The sequence below is a fragment of the Pongo abelii genome, chromosome 1 (assembly GCF_028885655.2).
Source record: "Pongo abelii isolate AG06213 chromosome 1, NHGRI_mPonAbe1-v2.0_pri, whole genome shotgun sequence".
Taxonomy (NCBI): domain Eukaryota; kingdom Metazoa; phylum Chordata; class Mammalia; order Primates; family Hominidae; genus Pongo; species Pongo abelii.
In genome coordinates, this window is record NC_071985.2 from 78,524,803 (window position 1) to 78,543,272 (window position 18,470).

General features: G+C 38.4%; 1 protein-coding gene across 20 annotated transcripts in view; it reads right to left on the reverse strand.

Annotated features, from left to right (window-relative positions):
• PRRC2C (proline rich coiled-coil 2C) overlaps nucleotides 1-18,470 on the reverse strand; it is a 108,123-nt gene that overhangs the window by 44,645 nt on the left and 45,008 nt on the right. For all 20 annotated transcript variants that reach the window (XM_054525470.2, XM_054525490.2, XM_024245684.3 and 17 more), the window contains 6 exons: nucleotides 15,877-16,495; nucleotides 13,232-13,401; nucleotides 12,552-12,801; nucleotides 11,362-11,572; nucleotides 6,608-8,866; nucleotides 3,168-3,376 (listed from right to left, as the gene is read on the reverse strand). In XM_054525470.2, coding sequence (XP_054381445.1) covers nucleotides 3,168-3,376; nucleotides 6,608-8,866; nucleotides 11,362-11,572; nucleotides 12,552-12,801; nucleotides 13,232-13,401; nucleotides 15,877-16,495 — 3,718 coding nt within the window. The remainder of the gene's footprint in view (nucleotides 1-3,167; nucleotides 3,377-6,607; nucleotides 8,867-11,361; nucleotides 11,573-12,551; nucleotides 12,802-13,231; nucleotides 13,402-15,876; nucleotides 16,496-18,470) is intronic.

The following is an 18,470-nucleotide window of genomic DNA, read 5'->3' on the forward strand; positions in this document are numbered from 1 at the left end:
AATGAATAAGTTAATTAATTAAAATAAACGTGTAAGCTGTGTGTGAATGTAAGATGGCATAGGTGAACACATACCAGAATCATCTAGGTGATGAACAACTCAAGATCATTTTTCAACTTATTTTCCAACTAACCAATTATTTTGGCTATCTTAAAATTACCCTATATCCCAGTCAGTATGTGAAATATAAATCCATCAAATAATATTTCCAAGAAAAATTAAATTACTACAGGTGATGTAATTTTTTATTACAGGTATAATGTCTGAACAATAAGTATCAAGAAAGAGTGAAGCAATTTAAAGAAATTATTTAATTTTCAAACAATATACAATATGTTTTAATTGGAAATTACATATACAATAAAAATATTTTTCTTGGAAATGATAAGTATTCAATTCAGGGTGGTGATAACTTGTTAGGTACAGCAACAAGGGAAGGTGATACTTGTTAGGTATGGCAACATAGGTATGATCAAGGAAGTGGTCACAGAGAAACTATCTACAAACATTTCTTCTAAAATAGTTAAAATTTAGCATTAACATATTCTGAGAGATGAAATGAAAAATGAATACTGGCTTTCACTCCTTAGAAACTGGCTGGGCATGGTGGTTCACACCTGTAATCCCAGCACTTTGGGAGGCCGAGGAAGGCGGATAACATGAGGTCAGGAGTTTGCGACTAGCCTGGCCAACATGGTAAAAAACCCTTTCTCTAGTAAAAATACAAAAAATTAGCTGGGAATAGTGGTACGCGCCTGTAGTCCCACCTTTCAGAAGGTTGAGGTAGGAGAATCGCTTGAACCTGGGAGGCAGAGGTTGCAGTGAGCCGAGATCACGCCACTGTACTCCAGCTTGGGTCACAGGGTGAGACATTACTATTATTCCATTTTTCTAATAGAAACTTGATTTCAGCCAGGCACGGTGGCTCATGCCTTTAATCCCGGCACTTTGGGAGGCCAAGGTGGACGGATTACTTGAAGTCAGGAGTTTGAGAGCAGCCTGGTCAACATGGCAAAACCCTCTACTAAAGTCTCTACTAAAAATACAAAAAATTAGCTGGGCATGGTGGCATGTGCCTGTAATCCTAACTATTAAGGAGGCTGAGGCAGGAGAATCACTTGAACCGGGGAGGCAGATGTTGCAGTGAGCTGAGATTACGCCACTGCATTCCAGCCTGGGGGACAGAGCAAGACTCTGTCTCAAAAAAAAGAGAAAAAAAAAACCAAAAAAAATGGGAAACTTGATTTCAAAAGAAAAAAACCCAGTTGATTCTGATTTATAAGACACTTCTACTTGTTTTTAAAATCCTTTTAAAAATCATTAACTCTGTAAAATGAAGCATATTCTCATTTCAATGAAAGGTCTGAGTCAAACATTTCAAAGGATGTCATGCACACATTACTTCAGACTGATGGAAAGACCTCATCATAATTCTAATTTTATCTCAGTTTTTCACTTACACTAAAATGTGTGTGTGTAAAGCCTATCTTATTATTTCAACTTCCTTAGTTCACCCAACCACATGTAGCATTTATGGAAAATTTGAACACTATTTTTTAGTTTCCAATGTCCTCTTCTTTTTAACATTTTAGGTTACAGATATTACTTAAAAACAATGTTACCAGGAAAAAGAACTAAAGATGACTAACTCTTAAAGATAACTTTAATGAGTTGAAATGAATGGCTTAATTTCTATCACCACTTCAGAAATATATATAGTTTTTATCTGTTTTTACTGTCTTTTTTGTTTTGTTTTGTTTTGTTTTTACAGGCATGCACCACCATGCCTGGCTAATTTTGTATTTTTAGAGGCGAGGTTTCTCCATGTTGGTCAGGCTGGTCTCAAACTCCCGACCTCAGGTGATCCGCCCACCTCAGCCTCCCAAAGTGCTGGGATGACAGGCCTGAGCCACTGCCCTGGGCCTATTATGTCTTAATATAGCAATATTATGGCTGGGCGTGGTGGCTCATGCCCGTAATCCCAGCACTTTGGGAGGCTGAGGCGGGTGGATGGCTTAAGCTCAGGAGTTCGAGACCAGCCTGGACAACATGGCAAAAACCCATTTCTACAAAAAATAAAAATAAAAATAATAAAAAAAAAAAATTAGCTGGGCATGGTGCCTCATGCTTGTAGTCCCAACTACTCGGGAAGGTGAGGCTGGGGAATCGCTTGAAGTCTGGGATGCAGACGTTGCAGTGAGCCGAGATTGCATCACTGCACACCAGCCTGGGCAACAGAGTAAGACTCTGTCTCAAAACAAACAAATGAAGAATTTGCATTGCTCACAAATTTCCAGGTAATGCTGATGATGTGGGGACCACACTTTGAGAACCACTGGTCAAAAAATAATGTCCATGAACTGTGCTCAAATCAGGGCTTAATATGTACAAATAACCATTAGGCAGATGAAAGAAAAACCTCATCTATATCTCTTATACTAGGATAACTGCAACTAACCCAACTTTCCTATTACTACTATTATTACTACTATTGAGCTATCTGGTCTTAACTTAGTAAATCTCTCAACTTTATTCAGTATTTCCAGTTTCATCCAAATGAATGGCAAATAGTACATTTTACATGTACAAATGTCTAGACGCAGATATTCCTTGTCTGTTTTTTCTTCATCTAATATTTTCTTGTTGCTTGTATTATCCTTCATATTTGATCCTCTATTACTTCATGGTTTCCTATTTTTCCACAGTGACACTGCCTCTCGTCCTATTATTTATTCTGTATTTGCCATATCTTAGACATCAGTTTTACCAAGGACATAATTATTGAGTTTAACATTTAGTTCCTTTTGTTTTTAATAATACATCTATACCAATATAACTAACTAAGAATCAAATTTCTGTGCTTTCTCAAATCTGGCAAATAAAGTGGTTACTGAATTTTCTTCCTCTTTTTTGGAAGAACAGTGCAATGCTGTTGGATTATTTTTAACAAAAATTTTATTAAGCATTCAAGGCTACACTAAAAGCTGGAGTTATTTTAGTTTAAGTTCAATCAGTTAGTGTTTCATAATCAGCCACTATGTATACCTCGAATGTCCAAATCTTCCCTTCTTGGAAAACTTCTTGAATTGTGGCATCTACATTTTAAAATGTAACAAATAAATAAACAAACAAATAGATAAATAAAATGAAAGAAACCTAAGACATACTTGCATAATTGTTGAGATCAAACTGTGATAGAGCATCCACTTTCTCTTTTGGTTTTTTAGGACCTGGTTTGGGGTCTTCTCTTTTTTTCCCAGTAGAATCTTTGGAGTTCTTTTGTCCTGTACCATTAGGTACTCCTTCCTGATGGTGTGCAGAGCTGCCATTGACGAGGTCAACCCCAGTTGTGCCTGCAGGCTGGTCATCAAATGGCCTATAAAAAAATAACTTGAGAAATAACTATTTCCACCTATCCAAACAAAAGAAAAATGCTGTTATTGGCAGTTTCTGAAGTTCATTCTAAGATGAAACACTGTTGGGATAGAAAACTCTAACTGTAACCAAACAAGCATTAGTGACTTTTGTTCAGTACAACCTTACTGAAACCAGGTTTCCCAAGAAAGTAAACTAGCTCCCTAGAGTTCTTTCCAGCAATTAAATTCTAGAATTCTAATTATACCAGAAGTTCTTAGAGTCTATTTGTCTATCATATTATAAATGAGCTAATTAATGCTGTTTGTAGCAGAAAATTTCTGTGATCCAAGCAAGTTCAAAGTATTCACAAATGGATGCTCTCTAAAAGTGGGCAGCATATGAAAACAAAAATTTTTAAAAAACATTCTATATTTACAACTATGTACATTAAAAAAATGTAATCAGATTTACACATTGATATAATTATTTTAAAAACCTTAATATGGAAATAATTCACTTCACAAACCAAATGTATCCCCTACAGTTCTTAACAGTTCTTATTTCCTAAAAGAATAATTTCAGGTTGACTTTTTTAAATTTCCAAGTGAAAATGATCACGGGAAATGGGTTTACTAATTCATTTGCACCTTAGCCTATAGTATTACTCAAGATAAAAGCTTACCAGGTCCCTGGCCATACCTGAAACATTTTAAGAATGAGTTCATTTCTTCTATATGGTGCTCTTATAAAAAACATTTAATTATAATCGTCACTGCCATTTCTACAGGTTCAAAGTTGTTGTTATCTATCTACATGGCACAAAAATCTTGCTACATAGTTGAGATTTACATGGCACAAAAATCTTATTAAAATTTTCCCTGAGTATTGTTACTTAAAATTCTAATAGTTTGGTTACAGGAAATAAACTATTCTGTTTATTTTGGTTATCCTGATTCTGTTGGAATTTTAAGGGAATGTTCAAATTCCAAGTAAAAATTTCCTTTTTCTAAATTATCTGGAACAGCAAAAAGACTTTCTCTAATGCTGTGATTTGAACGTATCCCTCAAAAGTTCACGTGTTGGGCCACGTGCCGTGGCTCACGCCTGTAATCCCAGCAGGAGTTCGAGACCAACTTGGCAAACATGGCGAAACCCTGTCTCTTCTAAAAATACAAAAATTAGCCGGGCATGGTAGCGTTACGCCTGTAATCCCAGCTACTAGAGAGGCTGAGCCAGGAGAAATGCTTGAACCTAGCGGGGTGGAGGTTGCAGTGAGCAGAGATTGCGCCACTGCACTCCAGCTTGGGTGAGAGAGTGAGACTCCATCCCTCACCCGTGCCCTCAATAAAAAAAAAAAAAAAAAAAAAAAAAAAAAAGTTCATGTGTTGGAAACTTGGTCCCTAATGGCAATGCTGCAGGGGTGAGAGGTGAGAACTTTGGGAGGTGATTATGTCATCAGGGCTCTGCCCTTCTGAATGGATTGATCCTTAACAGGTTAATGAATGGGTTATCAAGGGAGTTGGTTAGTTATCATGAATGGGTCTGTTATAAAAGCCAGTTGTGCCATCTCTTGTGAGCCCCCTCACCATGTGATACGCATGCTGTCTTGGGAATCTGCAGAGTCTCTACCAACAAGAAGGCCCTCATGAGATGTCGCCCCCTCAACCTTGGGACTTTGCAGCCAACAGATTTGCAAGAAATACATTTCTTTTCTTTATAAATTACCAAGTCTTAGGTATTTAGTTATATCAACAGAAAATAGACAAATATACCTTACGAGTATAGTAACCTGAAGTGCTAAGTATGTAAAACTAAGGAACTCAGATTAATACCATACAGTCCAAATAAATTCTTAAATTCTTATCAGCTCAGGCTGCAAACCTGGCAATTGCTCTAAAAGCAGGGCATACATAATAATGATTACTTACTATATACCAGGTATTAAGTGCATCACAAGTATCATCTTAGTATCTTCACACATTAAGTGCTATTATTTTCTCCCCATTTTACTGGTGAGGAAGCAAAGGGGAAGCAACTAGAAAGTACTAGAGCCGAGATTTGAACCTAGGCATTCTGAATCTTAACTGCTACTTTATAATGCTTTCTAACACTAAATAAATCCATAGTAGCTTACTATAACCAACATCTTTTTTTTTTTTTTGAGACGGAGTCTCACTCTGTGGCCCAGGCTGGAATGCAGTGGCACGATCTCGGCTCACTGCAAGCTCCATCTCCCAGTGATGCCTGCCACCACACCTGGCTAATTTTTTGTATTTTCAGTAGAGGACGGGGTTTCACTGTGTTAGTCAGGATGGTCTTGATATCCTGACCTCGTGATCTGCCCACCTTGGCCTCCCAAAGTGCTGGGATTACAGGTGTGAGCCACTGCACCTGGCCCAACATCTGAATACTTAAAAAAACAGGCCAAGCGACAGGCGCGGTGGCTCACACCTGTAATCTCAGCACTTTGGGAGGCCGAGGTGGGCGGATCACAAGGTCAGGATATTGAGACCATCCTGGCTAACACAGTGAAACCCATCTCTACTAAAAATACAAAAAATTAGCCAGGTGTGGTGGCGGGCGCCTGTAGACCCAGCTACTCGGGAGGCTGAGGCAGGAGAATGGCATGAACCCTGGAGGTGGAGCTTGCAGTGAGCCAAGATCATGCCACTGCACTCCAGCCTGGGTGACAAGGCGAGACTCCATCTCAACAACAACAAAAAACAGGCCAAGTTTAGCTTACTTGAGAAAAATTATTTTTTAAAAAAATCCATTGCCATGGCAATTATGTTATTGGTAGTAGAACAGGGATTTGTTTTCTGGGCCTCTCTCTAAAGTGACAAAGTATATGGTTATAACATTAATTTAAATCTCAGAGGACAACTGTGTAGCATTAGAGGTTTATTAGAAGAAACTGAGAAAGAAGGGAGGGCTACTCATCAGATAAGATAACTTACCAAATAAGGACACAGTACATGTCCCTCCCTAGATGCGTACATTTTCCCAAAGCTACAAGTTTCCAAGAGGACTCTTCTGGAAAATGTAACATAGCAGGCAAAGACTCCTAAGACACCTTAACCTCTCTTCCTTAAGCACCCTTACACTTTGAGAACAGAGAATAAAGCATTTGGGAAGAACAATGTTTTTTGGTCCTTTATCTAGACTGGCTCTTTGCATAATTCAACCAAGAACTCTACTTTTAGCTTCTTTAAAGGTGCAAAAGCAACTATATTTAAAACAAAGTACTCACCCTCTCTTCCCACTTTTTGATGGTGGGCCACTTCTCCTTTCATTTCTAGGACCTGAGAAATTCCTTCCCGATTTGGGTGGACCATTGTTGCCACGTCGATTCTGACGATCTACTGGTCTCTGACTAGAAAAACTTCTCTTTGCAATTTCCCTCTTTGGAGGTAAAACATTCTCTCCAACCTTTACAACTGTTTGTGCATTCAAGTCAGCATTTTTTTTTTCATCCCTCTCTCGCCTCTCATTGAAATCACTGCTTTCAGAAGCTGTTTCCCATTCTTCATTTGCCTGATCTGAAGAGTTCTGATTAGATAAATCTGGTGTCTTATTCCCCGAAATATCCCCAAGAGTATTAACTGGTTCTTGAGCCACACTATTAACTGTGCCATTTGTGGGCACTGCTACCACCTCATTTGATTTTGAAGCAGCCTCCCTCTCTCTCAGCCGTCTAAATCGAGGTGGCTTGTCTTGCCTTGGTGGTCGGGTAGGACGCTGCCTTCGAGGCCTTTCTCTAGCTGGGTCAAATTTTCGCTCAAATTTTGGAGGTCGTTTATCTGCTGCTATAGGAATAAACTGCTCATGTCTTCTTGGCGGCTCTCCATCTTCTGGTTTAGGAACTTCTGACTGCCTTGGGTTCCACTGATTGTCCCGATAAGCTGGTCTTCGTAAAGTGGAAGGGCGTGATGGACGGCCTCCAGGATCCCTTCCACCACGCCTGAATGTTCCCCCTCTGCCTCTCCTTGTAGGCTCTCCTTTAGGAAGAAAACCTGGTTTAGCTTTATCGTCATCCCTTACGTAAGGCTTTTCTAGCAGTCTATTATCTATTCGAACGTGATTATCAGGCTTGAAAGAAGATTGAGGCTTTACAGGTTTTTTGTTTTCAGGCCGTTCCTCTCTTTTGGGAAGTTTGCCTTTACTTAAACTGTCCTTGTCACTTGCACTTTCATGAATTTCACTGTCTGTGTCAGTCTCTGAACCCCGCTGTCGTCTTCTTTTGGGGACAACTTCAAAATCAGAGCTCTCACTCCGTGTTTCACTTTCTTCTCGCTGTCTGAGAGGCCCTGAGGGTATATGCTCTGCTCTTGGCTTATTGTCTCTATACTGAGGATAATCTCGAGTGTGTCCCCTACCACCCCTGCCACGCCCTCCATAAGAACCTCTATAGCTTCGTCCTCTGGAGTAATATTCACCTCGGCCTCGACCTCTGTATCCCTGATCTGGAAACCAATCTCTATCTCTAGCTTCCTTCCAGTAGGTCCTGGGAGGCAAAGTTGATTCTTTTTTAACTGCTGGTCTTGAATCTGGTCGAGGCCTCTCTATAACAAGGTCTTTGCTGATGACTTTCTCAGGTTGTTTTTCTTCTTTGACTATTGGTGCTGCCATAGTCTGTTGGTTTACAGTCTTAACTGTAGGCTCTACCTGAACAGTACTCACAGGTTCCGGAGACTTCTCAGTATCCTGAGATGGTTTTTGAGCCAAAGTTGCAGTTTCTGTTGAAGGAAATTTCTCTGCTTCTGGTTGAATTGGTGGTGGAACTGACTGTGGCTGAATTGGTGCTGGTGGCTGAGGTGGTGGTGGGGGAGGAGGAAGATCCTTCTTTTCCGTCTTTTCAGGCTTTACAACTACTTTTTCAGTGACCTTTTCGGTCTTTTCTCCTTCTTTCTCCTTCCTCTGTTCCCGTTCCTCTTTCATATCTCTAAGTACGGGTTTTTTAATGGGACCTGATCTTCTCACAGGTCTATCATTCCCTTCTTCCCTTCTGTTGGAGCTTGGTCGTGGGCCCCAACGAGTTTCTGATTTAGATTTATATACTTTTTCAGGTTTTGGTCCTTCAGAAGATCGTATAAAGCCTTCCTTTTTTGGTTTCTCCTCTGACCTTTCTGTTGGTTCTTTTGAATCAATGCATCTGCTGGTTACTTTAGGAATGCCTGCAGATGGTTCACTTCTCTGCTCGTCTGGTTTTTGCATATGGTTAGATCCATGGGAAACACTTCTTTTCCGGGAAGGCTGACTTTCTACAGCTGAAATCCGCTCCTCTTGAGGAGCAGATAAGGTCTTTTGATCAGGTGCTTCAAAACAAGCAGATTGATTATTTGCATCAGTATGGTGAGGTCTAACATCTTCCACAGATCTGCTTAGAAACTTCTGTACTTCTGCCTCACTTGCTTCTCTGACAAAGTCTGCCTTTGGATGAGCCTCTAATTGATTATGTTCTACAGAATAAGCAGCAGTAATCTGTTCCTGGTCCAACGCAGCTTCAGACCTATGATGGTAAGAATTCAAAGGTATAATCAACAAAGCAATCTTTCCCATGTGTAAGTATATAGCAAAATAATCCCTCAAAAACAGAAAGCAATGACTCTTAACCATAATGAGAATCTTTCTCTTGCTATATAAAAAGTTTAGAGGAGAATTACTCACAATAGCCAAGAGGTGGAAACAGCCTAAATATCCAATAGCTGAATGGATAAAGAAAATGTGGTATACACATACAACAGATTATTATTCAGGGATAAGAAAGAAGGAAATAGTGTCATATGCTACAACATGGATAAACCCTGAGGACATTATGCTTAAGTGAAGTCAGTCAGTCAGTCAGCACAAATATCTTACATGAGGAACATGAAGTAATCAACCTCATCAAAGCAGAAACCATAATGGTGGCTGCCAGGGGCTAGGAGTAGGGGGAAATAGGAAATATAGGTATAGGTATAATATAGGAAATACAGGTAAAGGTAAATAGAGGAAATATAGGTAATGGTAAAAATAGGAAATAGGTATAAAGTTTCAGTCATGCAAGATAAAAAAAGTTCTGGAGATTTGCTGTATAACACTGTGCTTACAGTTAACTACATGGTACCATATGATTAAATTTTTGTTAAGAGGATATATCTACTGTTCTAAGTGGTTTCTGCCACAATTAAAAATAAATAGGGCCGGGTGCAGTGGCTCACGCCTGTAATCCCAATCCTCACTTTGGGAGGCCGAGGAGGGCAGATCACCTGAGCTGGGGAGTTTGAGACCAGCCTGACCAACATGGAGAAACCCCGTCTCTACTAAAAATACAAAATCAGCTAGGCGTGGTGGCACATGCCTGTAATCCCAGCTACTAGGGAGGCTGAGGCAGGAGAATCGCTTGAACCAGGGAGGCGGAGGTTGCGGTGAGCTGAGATGGCACCATTGCACTCCAGCCTGGGCAACAAGGGCAAAACTCCATTTCAAAAAAAAAAAAAAGGGCCTGAAGCGGTGGCTCACACCTGTAATCCTTGCACTCTGGGAGGCAGGAGGATCACTTGGGCCCCAGGAGTTTGAGACCAGCCAGGGCAACATGAAAAAACCCTGTCTCTACAAAAAATACAAAAATTAGCCAGGTATGGTACTGCATGCCTGTAGTCCAGCTACTCAGGAGGCTGAGGTGGGAGGATCACCTGAGCCTGGGAAGTCAAGGCTGTAGTGAGCTGTGATTGCATCACTGCACTCCAGCCTGGCTGACAGAGCGAGACGCTTCTCAAAAAATAAAAATAAAAAATAGAAATAAATAAATGAAGTTTATTCCTTAAGGAAAAACAAAGTTAAGACCATGCTAATGTGAATTTCTAATCCATCAAGACCAGTAATTTCCACCTAGAATGAAAGAGCACACTTGAGTAAGCTCATCTGTCCCAATTAATTACAAATAATTATAAAACATTACCAAAAAAATATACCCCATAAAAGGGCAGGAAGTTCCAACTGTATGGCTATAAATTATTACAGTCATCACCAATTGTGTGCCATTTCAAAGTTAACTTTGTATTATTGTGTTTCTCCTTATCTTGGCCTTAAAAATGTTCCCTAAAATACTGTTAAAAAGAAACATTTCACTAATGGAAAAATTACATCTAGCTATATTACATAAGCATTGTAGATACACTTAAATTTCTTCACACCTACTCTACAATAAAGACATCCCAAGTGGCTGCACATGATGGCTCTCGTCTATAATCCCAGCACTTTGGGAGGTCAAGGCAGTCAGACTGCTTGAGCCCAGGAGTTCAAGACCAGCCTGGGCAACATGGCAAAACCCCATCTCTATAAAAATTACAAAGATTATCCCGAGGTCAGGAGATCGAGACCATCCTGGCTAACACGGTGAAACCCCGTCTCTACTAAAAATACAAAAATTTAGCCAGGCGTGGTGGCAGGTGCCTGTAGTCCCAGCTACTCGGGAGGCTGAGGCAGGAGAATGGCATGAACCCGGGAGGCAGAGCTTGCAGTGAGCCGAGATTGCGCCTCTGCACTCCAGCCTGGGAGACAGAGCAAGACTCTGTCTCAAAAACAAAAAAGAAACAAAAACAAAACAAAAAAACCCCACAAAGATTAGCAGGGTGTGGTGGTGAACGCATGTAGTCCCAGCTACTCAGGAAGCTGAGGTAAGCCGATCACTTGAGCCTGGGAGGTGAAGGCTGCAGTGAGCCAAGATCATACCACCGCACTCCAGCCTGAGTAACAGAGCAAGTTCCTATCTCAAAAAAGAACCTACCAATTTCAACATCTAATACTAAATTACAGCATACAATTGAGTACAGAACCAGGTTACAAAATGCCCTAATGAATACAGAGAATATGTCCAAAGAGTAAGCATAGCATGCTAAATTAAATAGAAGGAAACCAGATTTATGCTTCAGTTCTAAATTGGAATGATCTGCAGAAACACTACACAGTTTTCCTTTTACCAAAATATTCTGCATCGTCTATTAAATTGAAATAATTTATTACCTCACATCCTCAGGCTCTTCTGTTGCTTTGGGAGTAGTTGCTTGTTGAGGCTCAGCATGAGGATAGGGATCTGACCCCCACAGCATACGAGGCTCAGAAAGGGAAATTGCGTGATCTCTTGCAGATCGAGCTATATGCTCAAATGACTCAGAACTGTTCGGTGACCCTTCCATCTGGTCTCTTCTCATTAATGGTTTAGGAGGAATCATTCCTGTAACAAAAGTTCAGAAAAAGGTGAAATGAGGATTTTGAAAAATGAACGAAACAAAACCATGATAGACATAGAATACAGGTTATTAATTGTTACGTGGAATTCTCCATATTAAAAGCATTTTTTTCCTCAGTAAAAGATTGGTGGAAATCATGTAAGGGTTGTTCTGTGAATGAAATTTTATTACTGCTGTTAAATAAAAATTGCATTTAAGAACTGAGGAAGCAAAATAAGCAAAATCACAATAGCAGCCTGTTTTACTTCAAAAAAAAGAAAATATTATGCATATAAAAATCACACACCAAGTATTGTGACTCTGGATGTCAATACAAACATCATGAAAATTATACCATAACTTTCAGAGAAAATTCTTTCCTAAATTCCATTAACCTACCTTAGTTGGTCAATATTCTACAAAATATGCCACTTAAATTTCCAAATAACAGTATAAATGTAAAAATCAAAACATGATTTGTGATCAGCTTATCATCCCTGAATTTTCCTCTGTAACATTTTGGTAATAGATTATCTTGATTTATTCTGATGGATTCCATAAAAGACTGCTAATTCACTTTTTTTTCCCTTAATCTAAAAGGAAATTCAAGTGTTAGGCTGGTAAACGATGGAAGAGGAACTTGAAAAGGAATATATATAACATATGGACAAAATTCAAATGCTGAAAACACTTTAAAGAAGAATAATGTAGCCAATAACAGATACTGTTAATAAGACATAATTATTTCCATCTGAAGTTTTAAATAATACTTACAAAACAGAAATGAACTAGTATTTTGTTCTTGCCACATAAGTAATATGAGTGTCAGATATTTAATTACTCAATGCTGAAAGTTACATCATTTTGATTAAAAATCTGGAGGTTTAAGTTTTTCCTAGATTACAACTCTCAAAGGAACTGAAACTAAAAGCAGGGAAAAAAAAATTTTGAACCTGTAAAACTATAAATGCAAATTCAACTGACCAGGATGAATGGGTGGAATATCCATAGCAGGTCTTCCTGACATCATTCGAGGATCCATGTAGGACTGCATCATGAGCCACCTTGGATCAAAACCCATAGAAGCCAAATGCTGAGGATGAGGCTGCATAGGCTGATAAAGAGGTCTGTGTGGTGGAGGAGGGACAGTACTACTGGACGGTTGTGAAGGAACAGTCTGTGGAAGTACACCTTGCTGTTGCTGCTGCTGCCACTGCTGCTGTTTCATCTGTTCCTGAAAAAGTAAGATCCTGTATCTTGAGATTTTAGTTCCATATGACAAATTAATATAATCAATCATATCACAAAATAATGGCCTGTTTTGAATCCTTGAAGGAAAAGTAAGAGTTCAAAAGGTATTTAACAGTTAGAGTTGGCAAGACAAAAAACTGAAAGATGAACTGTAACATTTTACCTTATACTCAAGCACTGTATAATCTATCTCCTAGAAATGGAAGATGGTGTCTATAAATGAGGCAGAAGATCAAAAGGAATGACACAGAAGGTCAAGGTAAAACCCATGTTAACTTTTATTTATAAGGAAAAATAATTTCAAGGAAACTTTGTGTGCTTTACGTATTATAAGTTTTATGTCTAATTTCCCAGACTATTGCAAAATAAACCATTTCAATCACACATACATGACAAAATATTTTTATCATTACCTGCTGCCGCTGGAATCGTGGAGGTAAAGACTTCTGAAACTGTTTGAAATAGCCAGATAATACAGCCGGCCGAGGTTGAGACCCTGATTCTGGTTCTGTTTCATGCACCACTGGTGTGGCTTCCTTTTCACTGCGACTGCTGTCTTGTCTAGTGAAAACGGGTTCCTCCTCTGCTCAAAGAAAAGGTGAAAGGTAATAGTATTCATCTATGACACTTATCAAACACAGGATTTTTACACAGACTGAGGTATAATAAAAGTTAATGAGGAAGAAAATATCCTCGACACTCTAAAACATTATTTTCTACTTTAACATTGGTAGTTATCAATGAGGTAACATTAGATTATCAAAACCTCAGATTTCCTAAAAGCTGCATTCTTAGAGATGGAGAGCAGAGATCCAAATGCTTCATCATATAAAATCTATGTTTGATTTTTTTTTTAAAATAATGAAACATTTCCAACTCCATCTATTTTTTATTTGTTTCAATAAACATCAATGTAATTGTCAGTATTTACTGGTAGTTCATTAAAATCTACATGAAAACACAAATGGCCTATAAATACTTAAAAAGAGAGCATGTTGGTTTATTTAGTTATTTATTGGATAAAGGGACTATTATCTGTAAGGAAAACTAATGAGTTTAAGTCTGAAGAAAACAGAGGGATCACCAGTTATCTTCAAACATAATTCATTCTAGAATGTCATTTGTCACAATTACAAAGCCACGCTTGTTACAAATTCTTTTCTCAAATGACTAGAAATGAATTTAAAATGGAAGTTTATCTCCCAATGTAAAAGCATGCTGTTAAGAACCACAAATAACATTTTTATTGCTTGGATTACATTCAATATTAAGAATGTTGTAAAAGAGTGAGCAAGTCATGGTGGTGCATGACTGTAATAACAGTTACTCAGGAGGCTGAGGTGAGAGGATCACTTTAGCCTGGGAGTTTGAGACCAGCCTGGGCAACACAGCAAAAAAATAAAAATAAAAATAAGAATGGAAAATAATATACCAGGGGAAAAAAGAGCCACATAGGCACTGACTTTAAAATCACGTGTGTCTTGGGAACATCTCAGAGAGCATTAAAACAAACAAAAAAATTGTATGTGTCTAGTATCAGAATTGAGGGGGAAAAAAATCACATGTGTACATCTCACTGATAAACAAGCTAAAATTAAATTGCCATGAGAGAGAATATATAAAATGTGAATGAAAATAAAAGCACAAATAAAACTTATTAAACTATGATAATGTTTTCCTTTCTCTTGTGAACACTTTATTTCACTATTTCGGTGTTATGAGCAATCTTCATAAGTACTTATGTAATATAAGCCCACTATTCAATAGCAAAGTCTCTCTAGATTGATTAATATGAAAAAAATCTGAAATCTTAGAGTCTTAACAAATGATCCATACAGGCCTTATTTCATTAAAAAAATTAAAGATCAAATACTCATACTCTTTTATAGTTACATTCAGAGCCAAGTTTGAAGGTAACCCTGCATATAAATAAAAACTATTTTTAAAAACACATTCTTATTATTTTAAGCAGCAGTGCCTTGTAGAAAAGCGCATGACACGTCAGGTTAGAAAACTTACAATATTTCCACATCAGAAAATACACTGAAATAAAACTGCATTTCTATTTTAATTCAAGTCGTTCATTAAAACTAAACTTTAGGCTGGGCACGGTGGCTCACATCTACAATCCCAGTACTTTGGGAGGCCGAGGCAGGCGGATCACAAGGTCAAGAGATCGAGACTATCCTGGCCAACATAGATGAAACCCCGTCTCTACTAAAAATACAAAAATTAGCTGGGTGCGGTGGCACGTGCCTGTAGCCCCAGCTACTCGGGAGGCTGGGGCAGGAGAATCGCTTGAACCCAGGAGGCGGAGTTTGCAGTGAGCTGAGATTCCGCCACTGCACTCCAGCCTGGAGACAGAGAGAGATTCTGTCTCAAAAACAACAACAACCACCACAACAATAACAACAAACAAAAAACAAAAACCCTGAACTTTAACTTTGCCAAGTCTTTATACTATATTTCAATGCCATTAATCAGTCTACAAGCCAACTCGGAGAAGAACAAAAAAGTTGATTAGATCTAGAAAAAGAATTTTATTTTAAAGTATAATTACTCCAGGAAATTACAGTTTAATAGCATATCAACTACACCATGGAAGCTTGCATGTTTAAACTGATTAAACAGCAAACCTGAAATTATCAACTAGGTGCAGTCATTTAATTATGATAATCCAACATACTCATTAAGCTCTATGCCAGTTCAGTTTTAGAGGTATTAATGCATGTGAACAAATGAGGTTTTGTTTAGTTAAACGTCTTGGAGTCAGAAAAAAGCAGGGGGAGAATCAGTATATGTGACTATGAAGCCAATACAATTCTGCAGATAAAACAGAAATGAAGCTCATCTAACAACTGAGAAACACTTCAGGGACATCTGTTCATATACAGAATTAGAAAACATGGCTCTAGCCCATATTTTGTACTGCAAATGCTATCATAAAACAATCACTTTTATATTGATTACATATATTTAAAATATACAAACCCCAAACTGTAACCAACATAAAGCTCTTTGTAAAGTTTATAAAAGAGAATGAAGAAGACTATCAAACCTTTATTACAGTTGTTTTCACTTTCTTGTTTTTCTACCATGGGCTCTAAATTAGGTTCTCTGGGTTCAATTTTCTCCTCTAATTTCTCCCTTTCCTTCTCCAGCTCACATTCCTTTTCTTGTTCTTTCATCTTTTGTAGTTCTTTTTCCTTTTCTTTCTGCCGTTCTAGTTCTTTTTCTTTTTCTTGCTTTCTTTCTTTCTCCATTTCTCTTTGTTTTTCCTGCTCCTTCTCCAGCTCTTTCTCCTTTTCCTGCTGTCTCTCCCTCTCTTTTTCCCTCTCCTTCTCTCGCTCCTGTTCTTGTTCTTTTTCAAGTTCTTTCTCACGCTCCCGTTCTTTTTCTCGTTCCCTTTCCCTAATTTCCTCTGGAGATGGTTGTTTTTCCAGGATGCCAAGTTTCTCATCCAATCGTTTCAGTTTCTCTGCACAAGCTGCCTTCCTTTGTTCTTCCATTCTTCGCTCTTCCTCTTCACGCCGTTTACGAGCACGTTCTACTGCTGCAGAAATTTCTGATTGCTGTCTTCGTCTTTGCTTCCATATTTCATCTTCATCAGCTACTTGCTGCTTGGAGGGGAACGGGCCTGGTCTTCCCGGTACTGCCTGTCGATCTGGAGGTGGATGCTGAAACATTAAGGTATCAGATGAGTGTGACAACTCTATTTCTGACTAACACTGGGTATCAGGCATGGAGAGGGAAAAACCCCACAAAAATATCAGAAATTTCTCTGATGAACATACACATTAAAATGAAAACACATAAGATGGGAAATATACTACATCTAGATAATTCACCAAACTAAGACCAGAATAATTAATCCAGCGGTCCAATGTTTACTGAGTATGTACCTATTTATTGTGCCAGACGTTGTTGCTCATTCAGTATTTGTTGAATAAAACTAGAAGCACAACAGTGAATCTCAAAATCTAAATTTAGACACAAAGGAAATTTAGCATGAATACTTTAGAAGCACCTGCCAGAGTTGGAATGTCTAAGGGAGAGAAATGAAGGTATTAAATACCCAAAATGATGGCATGTGAGCCCTGAGAAAATTAAGGTACAGCTACAGGTAAAAAGCACAGAGCCAAAGAAGCAAAGTGAAAAAGACAGAGTCAGTGCTGTAATGATACCCCAAAGAAGAAGAAATTCCTACAAACTAGTCTGGGTGAAGAAAAGTTCTATCTTTAGACTGAAAGATCCAGAAAAGCATATCTAGAACCCAGAGTGGAGAATGGGAGGATCATCTGAAAGATCCAAGTTTCAATGACTAAATTTTCATTAATGTGTTATAAAACAATGACAGGTTTTAAAATCACTGCTTACAACTATGCAAAAACAATAAAAGTAATTTAAAAAAATTGTTTTTAACATATTGATTTTAAAGGCTACTAGGGTGAAATCTCAAGAGCCATATGTAACCCAGCTGGAATGCTTACAAAAAGATTAAACAATGATACAATGAAAACACTTGACTGAATATCTTTTTTAAATGAATGCAGACTACCATTTACTAATAGTGCCATCATATGCAAATTACTTCATCTCTCTTGTGCTGAGTTTCTTCATCCACAGCTCAGAGATAAGCTGAAAAACCAAATATATAAGTACCTAATTTACACAACTCACTTCATAAAAGTAAAATTTACATAAAACGTGCTGTGCTGCACATATTTTAAGTGTATAGTTTGATGAGTTTGGACAAATGATACACCTGTGTAACCACTGCTCCAACGCAGACACAACATTTCCATCACTCCTCTGCCTCCCCCTGTGGCCCCAAGCACCCCAACCCTAACCTTGTACAGTTCTGTTTGTCCTAGAATTTTATATAGATGTATAAAATTATATTCTCTTTTGTGCTAGCTTCTTTTGCTAAGTATAATGGCATTGAGGTTATTTTATGTATGAGTAGTTTGCTCCATTTTACTGCTGGATAGTATTCCATTGTGGGCATGTTGTTTCATGTATGATAGACATGTGGGTTACTTCCAGTTTTTAAACTATGAATAAAACAGCTATGAACATTCACGCGTAAGTCTTTGTGTAAATGTATGTTTTCCTGGCTGTTGGATAAACAGCTAGAAGTGGAAATCCTGTGTCATATGGTAAATAGATATTTCATTTACAAGAAACTGCCAAACTGTTTTCCAAAGTGGTTATAAGGTTTTCCAGTGTATAAGGGTGCCAGCTGCTCTATACATCCTTGCCAACACATGGTGTCATCAGTCTTTAATTTTGGCAGTGTAGTAAAATCTCTGTGGTTTTAACTCGCATTTCCCTAATAACTAAAGATACTGAATATCTTTCCATGTGCGTACTGGCCATTCTTACATTTTCTTTTGAGAAACAAATGTTCAAGTTTTTTTGTTTAACTACTTATTATTGAATTGTAAGATATTAAAAAAAAAAAAAATACGGCCCAGGCTAGACACGGTGGCTCACATCTGTAATCCCAGCACTTTGGGAGGCCAAGGCAGGAGGATTGCTTGAGCTCAGGAGTTCAAGACTAGCCTGGGCAACATGGCGAAACCGCATCTCTGCAAAAAATACAAAAAAATTAGCTGGGCATAGAGGCACATGCCTGTGGTCCCACCTACT